The sequence below is a fragment of the Apis dorsata genome, unplaced genomic scaffold, assembly GCF_000469605.1.
Source record: "Apis dorsata unplaced genomic scaffold, Apis dorsata 1.3 scaffold_70, whole genome shotgun sequence".
Taxonomy (NCBI): Eukaryota; Metazoa; Arthropoda; class Insecta; order Hymenoptera; family Apidae; genus Apis; species Apis dorsata.
The window spans coordinates 135,419-154,868 of NW_006263368.1; the positions used below are offsets into that span (position 1 = coordinate 135,419).

Genomic DNA, 19,450 nt, shown 5'->3' on the forward strand with positions numbered 1-19,450 from the left:
TACTGTATATATAAACATTATATCATTGTATTTTGCTTTCCTTTTTTTTATTATGAAATTATATTATGAAATTAGCTTATTTTATTATAACAAAAATATAATTTCTCGAACTCTTATTTTTACTATTCTCATAGTAATTTGCTTTATGAATATTTTTCATCTGAGTAAAATAAATGATTTTTTCTGAAAGAGAACATTGATGTTTGTTACATTTTTAAGGAAGCGCAAAGAATTCTGAATTTGAACTTATAATTTTATATTATATAATATATTAAGAATATATTAAAAATAGAAATCGAAAAGTTAGAAAAAAATAAATAAAATAATAATATTAGTAATTTTTAAATTAAAAATTATCAATTTCATTCGAAAAGTGATTTTAATATTTCCTTTTTCAATATTTATATTTTTCGTTTTTATTATATCTACAAATTTAGTAAATAAAAATAAGAAATTTTATTATTTTAATTGGATATTTTAACAATTGAATGAAAATGTGCATAAATATTAGTAATTAGCAATCTTTCAAATGTTTCTTTTTACTTGCATATATTAAATATCTTACTTTTCTTTGTAATTCATTTCTAATATTACAACATTTCTAATGTTTATTATAATATTTAAATAACAAGTAATTAACTATAATATCATGTAATTACAAACTATAAAAGTAATCTATTTCTATATCATTGGCCAACAGTTATCGATATAATTGAAATGAGATCGAATAACGATTAGATCGATGACATCATGAAATTGATGTGGCTAATATAGGTCTTAAAATAAATTACACAACTACATCATTTTTCACGAGATTTTTTCACGAGACAAAAAAAATTAATTTTAATTATAATAATTACAATTAAATTTAATAATTACAAAAAAGAAATGTTTAATGATATTTTTTAATGAACACTTTTAAAATACATTGTAAATATACCTTTGCAATACATTGGTTGGGAAACATTGGACTATACGAAATTAATAAGTTTGACAGACTGAAGAATTTTTTACATTTCGTTATGTTATTGATAATTATTATATCATATACAATGATTAATAGTTTCTCTTTTGAAATTGAGAAAAAATATTTAATAATGAATATCAGAAGTTTTAAAGATTTTTTAAAATGTCTAAAATTGTTTGACTTATGTTAAAAATAATCAGTGTCCACATGATAGATATTGTTTAACAGAGTTGTAATAAATATATACCGTGAGATATTAGCAAAACTCTTGAACATTACTTGCATCGTCACTTAGGGTTTCGAAGTAACATAACGCAGGAACAGACGGCACTGAAAAGGATGCACTTATAGGTGCAGTCCGAGAATGACGTCAACCTATTGCCTTTCTATAAATATCGAGTTTCCAAAAGAAGTTCGTTGCCCACGCTTGCAACGCGAACAACAAGTTACAAGAGTTTAATGACCGTCTTCATCACCATTTCTGCCTAAATCTTTGATATTCTCACGAGTAGTCCTATAAGGCTCTTTGTAAGTATTATATTATTACTAGAATAGGAGTATTTAAATGGTATTATGGCATTTACAATTCTTTTATAGTACGTCCAATCTTCATTTACTATTAAAATTAGATATGATATATTGTTGAAAGATTGATTTATTGGATTTTGCATTAATTACATATTTTCCAGTATATCCAAAGTTACGAATCTTTAAAACTTTCAATTTTATTGTTCACAGAATAGCAAGTCAGTCTAGCAAGAGTGGTTGCGTACTTACGAACATTTGATCGATGATAATGGGATTGCGTGCACCGAACCTAGATTATGGAGTTTCCGTTAATCACTACCATGCAAGGTTTCTTTGTTTTTCCATTTAATTCTATAATATTAATCTTTCTTACGAGTGATAGGATAGAATTGAATTTTTTTTAATAAAACATAAATATTTAATATTTTGCAAACCAAAAGGGAAACTATTTTTACTGTTGATTGTTTACGAGTTTTTGAAGAATTTTCGAAGTTCAAAGAAAAAAATAGTTTTTTAATTCTCAAATAAATAAATAAATAAATTAATTAATTAATTTAAAAAAAAGAAAATAAAAGAAAAAAAATGTTTTCAAGAATTCGAAAATTTCACAGTCTTTCGACAAAGTTTCGAATTTAAGTTTCGCGAATCTAATTCTTAAATTTCTCTATAAATTAGTATATGTTAATCGTAAAATAAAAAAATAAAGAAACTCATTAGAATAAATTGATAAACATGAGGAGGATCAAAATGTTGGAGAAAAATAGTAGTAATTTAGTAGGACAAAAAGTAGTAGTAATTTCGCGGTGAAATTTGAACGTAGATCTGGTCGTGATTAAATAATCGATAGGTAAGAGGAACGATCTGTAGAGAATGAACTCTTATGCAAATATTGAATATCGTTTGCAAGAGGATAAGGTTGATGACTCATATCGAGTAACAGGCAGGACTGACACCGGTTAATATTGTGAATTGTCGCAAATACGCACACCAATATTTGCAACAAAGCCGTGGCATACTTACATTTATTCGAAACAAGGTAGTTCTCGAGTTGAAACATCATTCGTGTCACGTTTGCCAGTTTTTTGGTTGAAAACCAATGCGAGCTGTGCTTGCGTTTGTTCATGCATGCACAGATAAACTCTGTGAAAAGATTTCGAATAAAGAATGCAAATGGAGTTTTTTTGAATGAGAATCGACAAGGTTTGTTTCTTGAAAAAAAAAAAAAAAAAAGATTATTACTGAAGAAAATAAAATTGCTGAATTTGATGAGTAGGATGGAAGGAATTAAAATTATATAATTTTTTAATAGTGAAAGAAATTTGAACTTATAATTTTCATAATTCATAAAAGCTAACAACTTTAGCAATTATTTTAAAATGATTGATCATTTATTTTGATAAAAAAGTTTGATCCTTGTGAGACAGAATAAAAAAAAAAAAAGAAAACAAATTAGATTTCGAGCGATAAATAAAAAAAGAAAGAATCCGATAAATCCAGAAAGAAAGATATCTGCAAACTTTCGTTATCAAATCTATTATTTTTTATACATATAAGAATCATCGTTTCGTAAAATAATTTGTAGAAAGAAAAAATGAAAGCAAGATGAAGCAAATTTTTTCTTGGATTAATAGAAATAGAAGTTGCATCAAAATGCGTTAGAAAGTAACGGCTAATTAAATCTTCGCGATTGTTCTTTGTGATTTACTTTGCTACTAGATAGAATGTATTAGTTATAAGCCAGTAAAGTTATAAGCCTGATAGGAATCCGGCATCTTAAGCCTACGCTTTAATTCTAAGTTGCTTCACCTTTTTACCTCGCCTCTTATGTTCTCCTTTCTACATTCAAGTTCTCTATGTATATATATATTTTCTGAATGACATTCTTCATGTAAGCAAATATTTTTACGTATTTAAAAATTATAACAGGTTTTATTCTATACTGTACTGTAATAAATCGAGCACGAGGCAAATTTTATTTAGAATATTCATAGGAAAAACTTGAACAAATTACAAAGCTTTGATTAAGTAATTTATAAAATATTTAATTTATAAAATAATTAATCTTTTAATTTATAAATCAAATTGTATAATCAAAATTATTTATATTTATTAAGTGCTTTTATAATTTAAAAGCTATAATGATGAAAATAGAATTTGAAAATTGATTAAATTGAGCTTAAGATATTTAATCAGATTTTTCTAAGAAATTAAACTGAGAACGAACATTTTTAAATAGGGTAACACTGGTACTTGGGAAATAAGTCAAGTAGAAATAAGGGGAAGAAATAGGGCGCTAAGTTGCCTTTTCCAAATATAACTTTTAATGCAGTGTCGTCAATTTTTGAAGTATTTTTGTTGCGCTCAACTCAACAAGATTTCAAATACTCTTGAAAACATAGTGAGCAAATAACTTTTTGAAATAATTCATAAACTTTCACATCATAATTATTATAAATTTAAAAAATTGTTTATAGATGAAACTGTTTGTTTCATTTCAATTTCTTTTTTTAATTCAAAATACATTTTTAAAAACTATGCTAAATTTTTTAATATAATATAAAAGTATATTTTTTTTATTCATATCTTAATATGCGATATGATTTTTGTAATAAATAATAGTAAAATTCATAATAATAATTATTTTTCTAAAATATTTTCTTAAAAATTTGAAAAAACAAAATTAATAACCTAGTCAAAGTATTCAAAATTCCAGCAAACACGTGTCTCCAATTTTCTCCTATACTTTCTTAACTTGCGTAAGTTGGAAGGCTTTATTAGATCTAGAACTTGTTAATGCATATATTTATATACTTATGCATATATTTATATCGTATCCCTCTAGACTTTTATGAATCGGCGTTTCATGTAACAAGAGCATAGAAATTATCCCGCGGTAATTCGCCCACGCATGCGCACGTGCACACGCATGCGCATGCCTCGTACGATTTCATCGTTTCTCGTCTTTTGCTTGAATAGTAATAAGTCTCTGGTTCGTCGAAGAACGTGTGACGTAGATGTGTCATCAGTCCACGATGATTTTAGGTATAAGGTGGAGCATTGACAACATATTTCATTCGTTTAAAAATCTAGCGACAAAAGAATTCTTCAACGCGATTGAGAACCCGACTTCCCACGCCTTCCGCAATGTATTCTCGTCCATTTGTTACGTGTCGCCTTTCAATTCTTCATGTAAGGTTCGGTCTTCTATATTTTTACAGATCTTATACATCATTTGTTCTTCCTTGTGGGAGTAAGAAGTTTTTTCAAGTGATAAATTTAAAAAATATTCGCAGGTACATAACCTATTTATCTTTCGGATCAGAAATGCATTTATTAAGTTGGTAAATAACCATTGGATAAATTGAAAAATTTTACATATTTTTAAACATTTATATTTTACATGTAAATTTTCTATCTTTATAAAGTAGTTCTAATTATATCAAGCATTGGAAACAAAAGTGGAAATTATTAGTAATATTAGATAATATTTCTTATAAATATAACAATTTTTTTTAATAGTATAGTAAATACTTAGAATATTAAAAATTTTTGAATTAATACATATATAAATATTAGAATTATATTGAATTATTTGTAATTTGGAATTATTATGCTTGGAATATAAAAGCATATTTTTTACAAATTTGATTATTACAATACTTCAAATGCTTATTTCTCCATATTCATCAATTGATAGAATATGTAAATATAGCATAGAATAATCTTTTCAATTGCTAATTGTTCAACCTTCAGAATTTTATCATGATTGAAATGCAATTATGTGATTGAAAATATATGTATTATATTTTATATATCTTAATGGAATTTAAATGTAACTAATATATTTCTAGACAAAGAATGAAAAGAAAATTAAAAAGAATACGAAGACTATATTTAATTATGTTGTGTGTGGACAAATGAAAAAATTTTCGTTCCGTTTAATCATTTTTTTTTTTAATTTTTTTCGCCGAGTGTAATCGAACAAAATTGATTAGTTTTATGAATACACGAAAATCTGTGAAGGCATATATCACGAGAGGATACGGGATCGTACAAAAACAAAAGCTGGAGCTTCTTAAACGTGTGTAAAAAGCCTTGATAAAAAAAGCAAGCCCCCAACTGTGAGAATAGGCATTCGCAGACTCGTCACGTGCGCTTGGTGCATACGTTCCGTGTGTTCAGACAGTAACAAGAGACACGAGAATTGGAAAGAGGATATTACTATTTCTAGAAACTGCTAATATCTAGGATTACCGTTGAATTTACAAAATCCAAAAATAAATGAATGAAACTATTAAAATTTTCAATAATAAATATCGTATTTTTAAAGTTTAGAATATAATAGATAAGTTAGGTTATATTTAGGTTATGTTTAGATAAAATTTTCAATATTACATATATTTTTGAAGTAGATTTAGGTTAGTTTAGATTAAGTTTAATGCAGAATAGGTTTAAGCTAGATAAATTTGTTTAGATTATGTTCGAATTGAATTTGGTAATAAATAGTTAATAAATTTAAATTATAATAATTAGATTTGAATTAGGTTAAATTTCTGATTATATGTTATTTTATTTAATTTAGATAATAATTGAATAAGTTAAGTTTACATTATTGAGTTATTACATTATTATATGAAAATTATAAAATCATAATGATATTAAATGTAATTCTTCATAATGTTCATAATTATTTTCATATCATTCAATTATTTTTCATATGTTTTATACTCTTAATATTTCCAAACAACATTTATAATTATATGAAAAAAGTTTTCTATAGTATTATTAAAACATTTTTAATCGTATATCTTAGTCTTTCTTAGTGTTTCTTATTTTTATTAATATTTGCATGATGATAAGTTTCATTATGAAGAAGTTCCTGTTTAGAATAATGTGACGTATTTTAAATGCGCGCAATTCATTATTGTAATATCATTTAATTATAACGTAGAGTAAGTAATTTTCATACTCATGAAAGATCAGATGTAATTAAATTGTTGAAACTACACAGGTTAATTGTTTTATATGCGTTCTCATGCTTTCATTAAGAGTTTGTAGAAATTCACTAGAAAAATTGAATGAATATTCTTACATTATTTAAAAAATTGAACTGAATTTATTTTTTCTTATATTTATCGAATTAGTGATGTCTAATATAGTAATATGTATTTGTAGAGAAAGAGGACAAGGCGATCGAAAAGATTATAGACAAAAATATATCCTCCATATTTATGGATTTTCTTTTCTTTCTACGTTGTGTCTGTGAAAACTGTGTTTATGCAAATTATCAGCAAAACAGGCGCGTGCGAATTGTTCTCTTCGAATGGAAAGGATAGTGTTTAAAGATGAATCGAAAGTTTCTGGCTTTACAACGATTTTAGCATTTCTTGTTTTTCTTGCTCAATGAATTATAGTAAAGAAGAAAAAACATTGTATATTTTTATAACATTGTACATATTTAATCTATTAATATCAATTATATTGTTCTATTTTTACTATTATTACTATTATTGTGTATAATCAAGCATTGTAATTGTTATTAAATTATTATAACATTATAATTATTATAATTATAATTATAAAGTTATCAATTATAATGCATATGTAATTCAGAATAATATAACAAATATTCTACATTTTAAAAAAAATTCTATTAGAAATTATTAATGTTTATTTACACGCAAATATTTCAATATCGATGCGATAAAAAAATCATCGTAAACGTTTGTTTAAGAAGAAATATACCTGTAAATCAAAGTGTTAACATCTTGTATAAACATACAAAGCACTTATCACCTTTGATTGTTCGTTTTGTTTCCGTATTTACTACAGAAACAAATCGATTGGATCGTAATCGGTAAAATTACGTTCGCGAGCGAAAATGACGAGGACACTCGCCAAGTGAAAGAGTTGAATAACCAACGACGAAGATGGAGAATAGAAGGAAGAAGGGATCAAGCGGCGGTGATGGTGGCAGAAGCGAGAGAAAGACACGACAGTGCTGAGAAAGAGCGTCTCAGTCGTGGGAGCACGCCTGCCTCCATCGTTTCTTTTTGATCTGCTTCGGTCTTCGGTACTACTGCTGCCTCTTGCCTCAGTCGAGGCTCGGTAAGCTCGAGGTGCTTCTTGTAATGGAGCCCTATCTTGTTTCTCGGTTTCTCGATTGTCCAAACAAGAAACAAGACGATTTACAATATTTTTCGAAACTTTATCGTGAGTTATTTTGATCTCTTTTCGAAGTTTCGTCCTATAATTCCTTGACATTTGTACATATAAAACGTATTGTATGATAAGTTTATAAGAAAGTTTATCACGTGTGTAATGTCGATAATTTCGTTTCTTTAGTGTTAATATGGTTAGTGAATTTAGGATTTGTTGAAAAGCGTAAAATTTGCTTGTCATCAATCAAAGACATCAATTTATCCCTACAGAAGATGATTAAAATATATAAAAGTATCAAAATATAAGTGACATCATTTGAATATTCTTCAAAGAATGAACAAATATGAGGATGAAGGGAATAAAAACGTGCGCCAACAGTATCAGGTGATCGGCGAACGATTCTTCTTCCCACAAGACACAATCGCATTTCTACTTTTATCGTAATAGAAACTAGCTTAAGATACATTTTTTTCAAGCGAGATACCAAGCAGAATTCTTAAGGCATTTGCAGATGAAACTTCGTTTGAATAAGAAAAATGCGCGTGAATCTCGATCTTGGAGCATAGATGATTTCTATATCACGAGGAAGGAAAGATAATTATCGCGAAAGCGAGAGGAAAAAACGTAAAAACAAAAGAGAAAGAATCTTCGAAAGTTTTGTTTTTTCAACGAAATGCCATTGAACAAAGACGATGAGGAGTCGCTGAGGGCGCATCACTTGCTTCACAGATCATGTCGCGGCAAGGCGCACGGAAATGGAATAGTGAAACAAAACAATCGTCGCGCAACCATCTCTTTTCCCGCCACCAGATACTCGAAAGACCGAGATTCTATCACTTTGGACGAGACTAAATCCAATAGAAGAATAACCAGGAATGGCACCAGTTCTTGGGAATGCAGCGATAGCGACAGCCTACACTCGTCCGGGAATATCTCGATTTGCACCCCTGCTCGAGTACACAGTAGCACGAGCGCGAAGAAGAAGACTAATCGAAACCAATATGTGTCCCCGTGCCTGTCGAAAACTGGCGCGAAGAGCAGCAGGAGGAAGGAGAGCTGGGCGGATACGTTACGTGTCGGTTCGATCGATGACGATCGGATCAAGAGGATGGAGGAAGGTTGGGATGACAGCAGCGTGATCAAGATACCCAGAGAGCGGAAGTGGAGGAGGATTACGGCGGAGATAGAACAAAGAGTGCCTAGTGGCAAGTTAACCGGTGATTTTAGAATTCAGGAGCTGAAAGGAGGTTCATTGAGAAGTTGGAACAATGGCCCGCAGAAACGAAACCGGAAAACTACCGCGTCTCAGAGGAAATTGAAGCCGATCGAAGATATTATCGAGTGGGAGGAGATCGTGGAAATGGCCCTGGCTAAGAAGATAGGACGTGGAAAGAGGAAAAGAAAGTGCGAGAACGGCGAGGACGTGGTCGATGATGGTGTGAATCGTCGGCGAATGGAGGGTGAACCGGTGAACGACACGGGGTTGTGCATGAAACGCCTCGAGGTGCTTCTGCAGAATAGACTACCGCCGCAAACGGGTGAGGTATGTCATTATCGACACGCCTCTGGAAACGAGAGTTCGTTAGCCTTTATTTGTAGATGTATAACGTACGAAGTTGGGTGAGCCATATGTGGAAATTAAGGTTTCGACGATAGCGATAAGGGATTCGTAGAGTCGATGAATACGGCTATTCATGATTGATGAATTGATCGTTTTATTTGCGGTGTCGTGTTCCCAAGGCGTTTAATTAGGTACCGTTTTTACGATAGTTCGAATTGTATTTCATCTTATAAATGTTAATCTCTATGCAAATTTGTACTGTTTGTTTCTTTAATGTTGTCACGTTGCTTTAAATATCTTATATTTTCAAATTGAAAAGCTATGTTGCATCGTGCGGATAAGGTATACAAATTTTGAACATGTAAAATTTAATCCAAATGAAATAATGTTTAATTAAAGAGAATCCGGATATTTTCAACTTTCGCGCATCTCTAATAATAAACGTGTACATGTAAACATCTATAACTTACAAAGTTACACAACGTTAATTATAATAAACGCTCTTCTCTATACGTATACATAGCATAATTACCGACAAGGTATAATTGAGCAAATCGTTTAGAAATAGAGGTCGGTTGTTGCCGTACGAAACGTAGTTAAAAGGGCAGCACATTCGTAATCGTGTAATTTTCCTATTTAGGAACTCTCCGTGTTTGAAGGCACACCGTGTTCTGTTTGTTTCACGAAACAATGCGACCGTTGTATACACTGTACCCGTGGAGCCTGGGGCCTGATTCATGGTAATTTATTACTAGGAAGTCTTACATGGTAGAATAGAGCGAGTTAGTATGCTTTCTAGCAAAACGGCTGACACGACACAAGGAAATCGATATGTGTACTATATGTATATTTGCAGTTGCGACTCACCGCGTGATTCACGAAATTAAGGGAACTGTTATCGAAACAAGAACGCTTATGTCTTCCGTATCATGAGAAAATTAATTTCGATTAGAATTTCGAAATTTACGAGAAATCGATTAATGATTAATTTTAATGCAATTTTTGCATTTAATAGATTCCTTTTTAGCAGAATTAATAAGCTTTTTGTCGTTCAAGAGGATACAAGAAATTAGAAAATAAATTTTCATTCGTTATATTAATTATTTTTATTCTTTTTAATAAATATGAATTTTTATATAAAATGATGCAATGTTTTTACTGATATGTAATAGTGATATACGTTAATTGTAATGTAATTTGCAAATATCTAATTATGGATGAACAAATTTTTGTTTTATAATATTTTTAAAAGCATGAGATTAGGTATATGTCATATAGATAAAGAGGTAAATGTCGTGATATTGATAGTATCCATTTAACATTTATAAAATTGAAATTCATCTCGTCCATTAGAATTAGTGTCTATATCGGACTTTTATAAACCTTGAATTTTAAAAGTATTCTATTTGATTAAGGTCAGGCAAGCAAAGATAGCATGCAAACGATAGTGTATTAGACGTGCAAAACCGGTATTAATAATGCCGTCATTTTGAAGGATGTTGATAATTTAAATTTCGTATTTTCTTTAAAAATATTATCGTTAAAAATGGTTTATGTTAGTGATTAAGAATACTATAAATTATTTTTATAAGTTATTGCCAGTTCATTAGTAAAATTTATCTTCATTACGAACTAAAAAAAAACGAAAAATTTTAAAAATACGATTATAGAAGGATCATTAACAAAACTTGAAAAATAATACACGTTTTTCTAATGAATTATATCATTCGTTATAAATTTTAAAATACGATTACTGTGTTTTAATCGAGACTATTGATCGAATGAGCAAACACATACGTACTTCACTGCATTGATTTATGTATTAAAAGACATACAGGGTGTTAATATATTAGTGGATATTAATGGAGTTTTAGAAAGTCGATTCTGAAGGCCAAAACAAATATAAAAATTGATTAAGTTATTTATTAAATTACATAAGTAATTGAAACTTTTTAATGAAGCAAGATATCACTCTATTCCATTTAATGCAAATTTCAATTACTTATAAACAACATAGTTTCATTAAAAAAAGATGAAGTTGATCTTTATATGTTCTTATATCTCTATCAAATTGTGCATTCAAAATGAAGTAAGTGCTACATATATATATATATTTAAAAAGGAATAATGTATATATAGTTGAGGAAATATTTGCATTCGCTTCTCAAGGAACACCCTATACATGCACATTAGATGAAATCAAATCAGATTTATACATCTCTGGTGAATTCATAACAAGCTTCTGCCTGGTCATCGAAAATGAATGTAACGCAGCGTGTGGTAATGCTAAGTAACAATAACACAATTAATTGCTCCCTAGAACGTTTTTTTATACAATCATTCAAAAATAATTGGTTCTCTGAATTATTTTTCCTCTTATTTGTAAGATAAAAGACTTTTATTCACTTTGAAATATAAATTTCTTGTTTTATTTTTAATTAAAAGACACTTGAAGAGAGGAAAAGGAATTTTAAGGTAATCGTAAAATGTTTGAAATATTTTCAGTAATATTTTTCCATATAAAATAAGTAATCCATATGTAGATTATCGATTATAAATAGATTACATCTAGAAGCAACATTAGTAACATTTTTTTTCGTGTCAAAATCATATTTATATTTTTATGAAGTTATACAAAAAATTATAGATTTTTATCAAACATTTAATCCAAATGATTTTATTATAAATTTTCAAAACATTAAGAATATGTATGTTATATTATAATGTTCAAAGATATATGTATTTTGTTATACAAGTTCTATTTCATTCATAAATGATCATGATCTTCCTATTTCTCATTCATAAAATAAATCACGTTCGATTAGAAGAAAATCATCAATTATTAGAAAATCAATTTAGGTTAAAATCTTAATTCTTTTCATTATTCTATTTTTCTTCTTTTTCTTTTTATCGATAAATAGGCACGATCCGAGGAGCATCTTGCACAAGAACAAGCATGGATGAGTTCTGAGAGAATTTGGTTGTTACATCGGGGTGGTTTCACCCCTGCGACAAAATGTGGTCCGGCAGATCCAGATACAGGGAAACTGAGAATTCGTTTGACTACTTCCGGCGAAGAACTTTTGGTAGATGAAGAAGATGTTGAAAAGGTTCTGTTCTTTAAATTAAATTTATTCAATCAATATCGATTTTCATCATTTTCTTAAATATAATATTAGATATATTGAAAAGTTCTGCTGTTTTCTTTAAATTTATATTAAGATATATTTATTTTCTTTGTTAATTTGCGATTTTACGATCGTCATTTAATAGTCAATTAACGTCAATGAGAAATTATTAGATCGATCATTCATATTTTAACTTAACTCGGTTGTTAATTTTTCATTGATTTATGGCAGTATCGATAATGAAAGAAAAAAAAATATATTGCTACGATTCGTAGAAACGTGGTGTGGTCTAACAAGTAGGTTAAATCAAACCAATCGTTTTTTTTTTCTTTTTTTTTTTTTTTACAGGCCAATCCCCCTCAGTTTGACAAGGCCGAGGAACTCTCGCAATTACGTTTTCTCAATGAATCTTCTGTTCTCCACACACTGAGGCAACGTTACGCCAGTAATTTAATCCACACTTATGCGGGAGATAGCATGATCATTATCAATCCGGTGGCGCCATTGGCAATTTACTCGGAAAAGGCAAGTGATATTTACAGGTTCTTTGGTTTTTTTCATTTTCAAAATTGATGATTTAATTGAATTTAAGGGATGAATTTAGCTCTTGCCTTAATTAGATGCCTTGATTTAATTAGAAATTAAATATAATTAAAATACCTTAATAAAACGAAGAGAAAGAGGAAGAAGTTAATTTTCTTTTTAAATAAGGAAACAATAAGACTCGTTATATAATATTTTTAATAATTATATTTAACGAAATAAATTTTTTTTTTTTAATTTTATTACTTAATTTTCTTTCTTCAGGTAGCACATATGTTTAGAGGATGTAAAAATGAGGATATGCCACCGCATATTTATGCGATGGCGCAAGCAGCTTATAGAGGGATGTTGGCAACTCGAAGAGATCATTCCTTAGTTTTTCTTGGTCGTAGCGGATCAGGAAAAACGACAAATTTTAAACATGCCCTTCATTATCTTGTATTGGCTGCAGGTACAGTTAACAAGGTGAGTCAACATTTTCTATCATTATTTAATAATATTGTTAATGTATTATTATCATAAATCAATAAAAAAAAATAATATCTAGGAATATATTTTAACAAAAATATAAATCCAATATTACGTTCAAAAAATTGTTTAAAAATTTTGAATTTATAAAAAAGTTGAAATTCAAATTATTTGAAGATTAAAACTAATAAAATCTTTTTAAGTTGTGGCAAATTTTAAGAAAGTTATGCTATATTTTTCAAGATTTTAACTATCGAGAAACTCAACGCCCTATTCACAGTCTTGGAGGCTTTTGGAAATAGTAGAACACATATGAATTCCAATGCAACGCGATTTACACAATTGTTTAGTTTAGATTTCGATCAATCAGGGCAAATAGCATCAGCTTCCTTACAGGTAATATCTATATTACTATTATTTTTTATTATCCAACTATTAATCGTTCTAATATAATATATATATGTTTTAATCCACATTTTTCTGTCTATTCATGTCAGAAAGAATTCAGTATTGATAAAATGATTATTCGAAGATTATATTATATATATATATCTGTATAGATAAGTTTTTAGTTTATATCTAAAATATTTAAAATATATCACTTTAATTGTCTTTTTCTTCCTCAAATAAGGTGTTGCTTTTGGAAAAATCAAGAATAGGCAGAAGAGCAAATGGAGATCCAACTTTCCATGCGATTTATCGTTTGCTGGCAGGCGCAGAGGGTGCTCTCAGAAAAGAATTGCACCTTACAAATCTAGTCGCAGAGAATAATACTTTCATTACACCTCTGCAAAAACATGAGGATAAGCAGCGTGCTATGGTCGAGTTTAATCGAATCGTAGCCGCCTTTAGAATTCTTGGAGTGTCCGAGTCTGATGAAAAAGTCATTTGGCTGGTCCTTGCCGGTATATATCATCTGAGTTGTGCTGGTGCAGTTAAGGCTGGCACTAGTTCGCAAAGTCGATGGCAGTTCGCGAGAGTAGAGTGTGCAGAAAAAGCTGCCAATTTATTAGGCACTACTGTCGAGGAATTAAGTAGAATAGTATTTTCTTGCAATGGAGGTGGTGCTGGTACACCAAGTACTCCGAGACCTGCTTTACGTACACCGAGTCCTACGGAACAGAGCAAAGATATCATGGGTTTAGATGCCTTGGAAGGTCTTTTGATTGGACTTTATTCTGAAATATTTCACTGCGTAGCTGCTCTCATCAATAGGTATGTTCTTTTTCTAATTAAATATCGATACAACTAAACAAAAGTAAAGATGATGATGTCGCGTTTATGCGTTTACAGATCCATATCATCCTCTCTACACACAGTGTCGTCTTTGTTACTCTGTGACTCGCCAGGTTTTCAAAATCCAGCCTCCTGTGGACAACAAACTGGAGCTTGTTTCGAAGATTTGTGTCATAATTACTTGCAAGAACGATTGCAACTGCTGTTTCATCATACGACACTGGTGGCACCAAAGGACAGGTATATAAAGCCGCAAATTGTAAAAATTGCGAGTAATATTATAAAAACTTTATAATTAAAATTTGTTTTGAAATAATTATAATTTGTTTTGAAAATGATATTGTAGGATATAATATGATTTTATTTAAATATATAATGAGTAATGCATTCTGTAATAAATACATTCTATAATAAATATTATATGTAAAATTATTATATTGATTCGTCTAAATATTTTCCAAATATAGGTATGTCCAAGAAGGAATTGATGTAGATTATGAAGATGATTGCGATGAAGATGGAATTGGATCACCTCAGGGTTTAATTTCGCTATTAGATCGTGGAAGTTCGCAGGGTGCGACTATGTTGCGAACTAGTCAAAGTGACCTTAGTGGGAGTAGGCAAATGGAACGAAAAGGTCTTCTATGGTTATTGGACGAAGAAACAGTATGTCCTGGTGGTAGTGATGAAACATTTTTAGATCGACTGTTCTCTCATTATGGAGATAGAGGTATTTAAACATTTTTATATATCATATATGATCTTGAAAATTAAGATAAATTTTAACTTATTTTGTTAATTTTTTCTTTGATAGATCATCAAATATTACTTAGAAAAGCACCTGGAAATAATCAATTTGTCTTACAACATTTATTGGGTACTAATCCTGTACTTTACACAGCAACAGGATGGCTGAAAGCAACACGAGAAAATCCTGTTACTAAAAGTGCCATTACAATACTTCAAGAAAGCACAAGGTAACATAAATGTCAAATTTTTTAATAAGTATCATGTTTTAATTTAAATTTAAAAAAATTAAATATTATTGATATATTATTCCTAAAAAAATATTATTTGTTTTATGTTTTAATAATTAATTTTATATTTCATTTTTAACAGGGAAGATGTTAGTATGCTGTTTGTTAGTGCACGTGGAGCTGGAGTTTCTGGAACTTTATGTAGTTCCATGCCTGGTTTAGAGGGATCACAATCATTAAGAAGAGCATCTAGTATACGACGAACATTCACTGCCGTAAAAAGAAAAAATATCTGTCTTCAAGTCAAATTTACTGTTGTAAGTATTAATATCATAACACTATTACTGTTTAATAATCATAAATAAATATTCTATAAATGCTTGTGTTTTGTAAGTACATATTTATCTAAAAATATTCAGATTTTTATATATGTACTCCTATTCGTATAAAAGATAATTATGTCATATGCTATTATATATTATGTTATCTTCAAACAATGACTTAATTTACATAATTTTACGAGTAACTGAAATTATATTGGTTTTCGTTTTATGAACGAGATATATATACAGTTGAAAATGTTGTATCATTGTTTTTATATCATTACGAATAAGAAAAGCAAGATACAATAGATGAGTTCTTTTTTTATTATTTAAATTATTAAAAATTATTAAAATTAATCATAATTTTATATTTGAAATATATTTAAAATATTTAAAAATTAATTTGTTAAAGGATGGTCTGATTGAAACCTTACGAAGAACACGAGTTAAATTCATTCACTGTATATTACCACAACACAATGCTGGCTGTACTGATAATAAGAGTCTATTGTCAGTAAAATCTAATCAAAGCGAGGATAGTGTTATTAATGTTCCTCTTCTTCGATCGCAGGTAAAAATATAATTTTTATTTCATAAATATATCTAATTATTTTACATCAGAGTTATGTTTAATATATTTATAATTTTGAACAATTCATAAAATAGAAATTAATAAGATGGTTTCAATTTGATACAATATTTAAATTATCATAAATTTAAATATAATATATCAATTTTTAATATCAATATTAAAAGAAAATTTTATTTTTGTTATAGATCCGTGGAAGTCAAATAATTGATGCAGTTCGATTACATAAAGTCGGATTTCCTAAACATATAGCATTAGGCGAATTCAGAAGACGATTCAGTTTATTGTCAAGCGATGTAAATACGCGACCAGGTAGTCCTGTAGCTGATGAACGTCGTGCTGTGGAAGATATGATGCTTACTATCGATGTCGATCCAGCTTTATATCGAGTTGGTCAAAGTCAGGTAAGTCACATGTACTGTCTTATATATTTCCCTATATTAAATTAATATTTTGAATCGAAAAATACGCGAAGTCTTAAAGACTATATACATAGTTATTTTATTTATTTTTTATTCAAAATAAATATATTTGGTATGTATTAGAAATTCGTTAATATATTATAAAAGATTAATTAAGTTCAAGTTAATTAAATTGATTATAAATTTAAAAGTTTTTTTAATTAAAAACAAATTTATTTCTGTTATTTTAATATTCTTAGTTTCTAGTAACTTTCTCTTTTGACTATGCATTCCAAACAAATTTATTGTACTTTTCACTATGAAATAAATTTTTTATAATAGTTAATAATTTTGTAGTATAAAATCTATAAAAAAATATCATAAAAATAACTTTTTAAAAATATAAATATAATACATCTTATATAAAACATTTTGATTATTTTCTAATATTATCAAATATTATTATTCGTAATGGATTACCAATCTTGAGGAGAATACGTAAGTACTTATGTAATTTCATTTTGTTTCATTTTCGATTATTGCAAAAGTAAATAAAAAAAAATAAATATATGTATGTGTATATTTGTGATATCGAGGATTGGGATTTTGAAAAAATATTAACTTCAGTTTAGAAAATTTATCTTAAAAATAAAAAATATCAATGAGAAGTTTACCTTGAATCATATTTTTCGTAGTCTGCACATTTTTATAAATGAGAAATCAAAAATTTACTAAAGAGATGGCAAAGGTCATTATATATAGTTTATTTGATGAATGATAAAAAAAATTTAAATTTATTTATATATAGTATTTAACTTTGAAATAATCAATTACTTATGAATATCCTGAATATTCTAATCTTGAATAAATTTCAAGATTTTTAAATCTTTCTTTTCTTTGCAATTCAATCTTACAACAAAAACTTCCACCTTTTATTGTTATGCAAATTAACCATGCATAACTTTCCCATTTTATCTTCTTCGACTTTCAATTTGTCTATTTCGATACCATGCGTATCCCAGCAAGGATTGAATTTACAATATCATATCTTTCACACACAGTAGAAACACTTTCACTTTTTTCTGTCAAGCAATAATGCTTTTACTCGATGTTCTCGTTATCAAAGCAAAAGAAATGGAAAGGCATATCGATAGGTGTTATCCTAACTTGTAATACCGGTCTTAAATATCATCGATGGCATAGATGGTTTAATATTACCTGGATTTACATTCGGTCACTTCCTTGATTCGATTCACCGTTGATCGTTCGATCGTGAATTTCGGTAACGTCATACGTCTGAAACGAACGTTCGTTTTCTCAAGGAGAATTGCTTTACGTGATTTCGGTCAACTTTCTCCATGAATTCGATTACGATTTCGTCAGTACGACATCGTTGGAATCAGACTTGGCCATATTTGAATCGACATTATTTGAAAATTATATGCTCACTGTATGTTTTCTTTTAATATATTTTATTATTTGTTATTTACTATACGATTTATTATTATTTATTAACATATATTTTTTATAATATTTTCAATTTTTAAAAACTAAATAGTATTTTTAAAGAATTTCGTATTGTTTGGCGGAAATCTTTTTTACCAGAAGTAATACGAACAAACATTGTCGGTACACTCTGTAGATTTATGCAAAATGTTTCGTAATGTAGATTAGAAGGCAATTACGAAACACGGTTTATGTCTTTGACGATCCTATCTAATAGACGAGCATCTTCATAATTCCATGGAAATTGTAATCATAATTAATGTGATATGTTGTCGAAGTCAAATAGAGTTTTATGTGCAATAACCGCAATTGCATATCTTTATTGACACTTTTTTCACAATGGAATAACACAGTGAGAATAAAACTACTGGCAATTTGCTTGTACATTAGAAATGAATATTAATGCGTATTTTCTATTGATGAATTATTATGTCGTTGCTTTACGATGCATGAAAGTAACATTGTAATTATAGACATGATTTGTATATTTTTTTTAATTTTTTTCTTTTGCAATTTATAATTTGTTTATTTTTTGATTCTTGGCAAACGTATTTAATTTTACAAAAATTTTTTTTTATTTCTCTCATTGTTACTTCTTCGTAATAATAATTCAATAATAATGGAGAGTAATACGAAATTGCGAACAACAGCTATGTATGTCATCTTTGACTGAAAAAAAAAATAGCTATTCTATTAACACAATTCCTAATGAATTAACACACGATTGTGTACATAAAAAACAACGAAAGAAAACAAAACACATTTGTAATTGCATACTATTTAACCTATGGGGAAGAAAATGTCACACAAGCTATAAAGTAGACTCGTTTTATGTCGTTACGATCTTTTGTACGTGCACTTAACATATATGCAATAAGTATATTCATTTAAATGATGTGTTCAATTTATGTACATGCAATTATTTCTTATGCTATTAAGGATATATGAAGAACATTGCTGATGTAACTAAGTTTGCTTAAGGGAAAAAATACCGTTATTTCTATTCTTTCCTTTTTTTTTTTTTTTTTTTTTTTTTTTTTTTTTTTTTTTTTTTTTTTTTT

At 28.5% G+C, this 19,450-nt stretch overlaps 1 protein-coding gene across 6 annotated transcripts in view; it reads left to right on the forward strand.

Annotated features, from left to right (window-relative positions):
• LOC102679727 (unconventional myosin-XVIIIa) overlaps positions 1–19,450 on the forward strand; it is a 59,677-nt gene that overhangs the window by 14,023 nt on the left and 26,204 nt on the right. The window contains exons 1-13 of one of the 6 annotated variants that reach the window (XM_006610191.2): positions 4,413–4,537; positions 8,387–9,200; positions 12,140–12,328; positions 12,695–12,871; positions 13,154–13,354; positions 13,601–13,753; positions 13,989–14,572; positions 14,651–14,833; positions 15,061–15,323; positions 15,408–15,570; positions 15,713–15,887; positions 16,306–16,464; positions 16,671–16,886. In XM_006610191.2, coding sequence (XP_006610254.2) covers positions 4,422–4,537; positions 8,387–9,200; positions 12,140–12,328; positions 12,695–12,871; positions 13,154–13,354; positions 13,601–13,753; positions 13,989–14,572; positions 14,651–14,833; positions 15,061–15,323; positions 15,408–15,570; positions 15,713–15,887; positions 16,306–16,464; positions 16,671–16,886 — 3,393 coding nt within the window. In that variant the 5' untranslated portion in view covers positions 4,413–4,421. Of the gene's footprint in view, positions 1–1,705; positions 1,823–4,412; positions 4,538–7,908; positions 9,201–11,663; positions 11,694–12,139; positions 12,329–12,694; positions 12,872–13,153; positions 13,355–13,600; positions 13,754–13,988; positions 14,573–14,650; positions 14,834–15,060; positions 15,324–15,407; positions 15,571–15,712; positions 15,888–16,305; positions 16,465–16,670; positions 16,887–19,450 lie in introns of those variants that run through there. The other 5 variants (XM_006610188.2, XM_031515460.1, XM_031515461.1 and 2 more) reach the window with 5 other exon arrangements.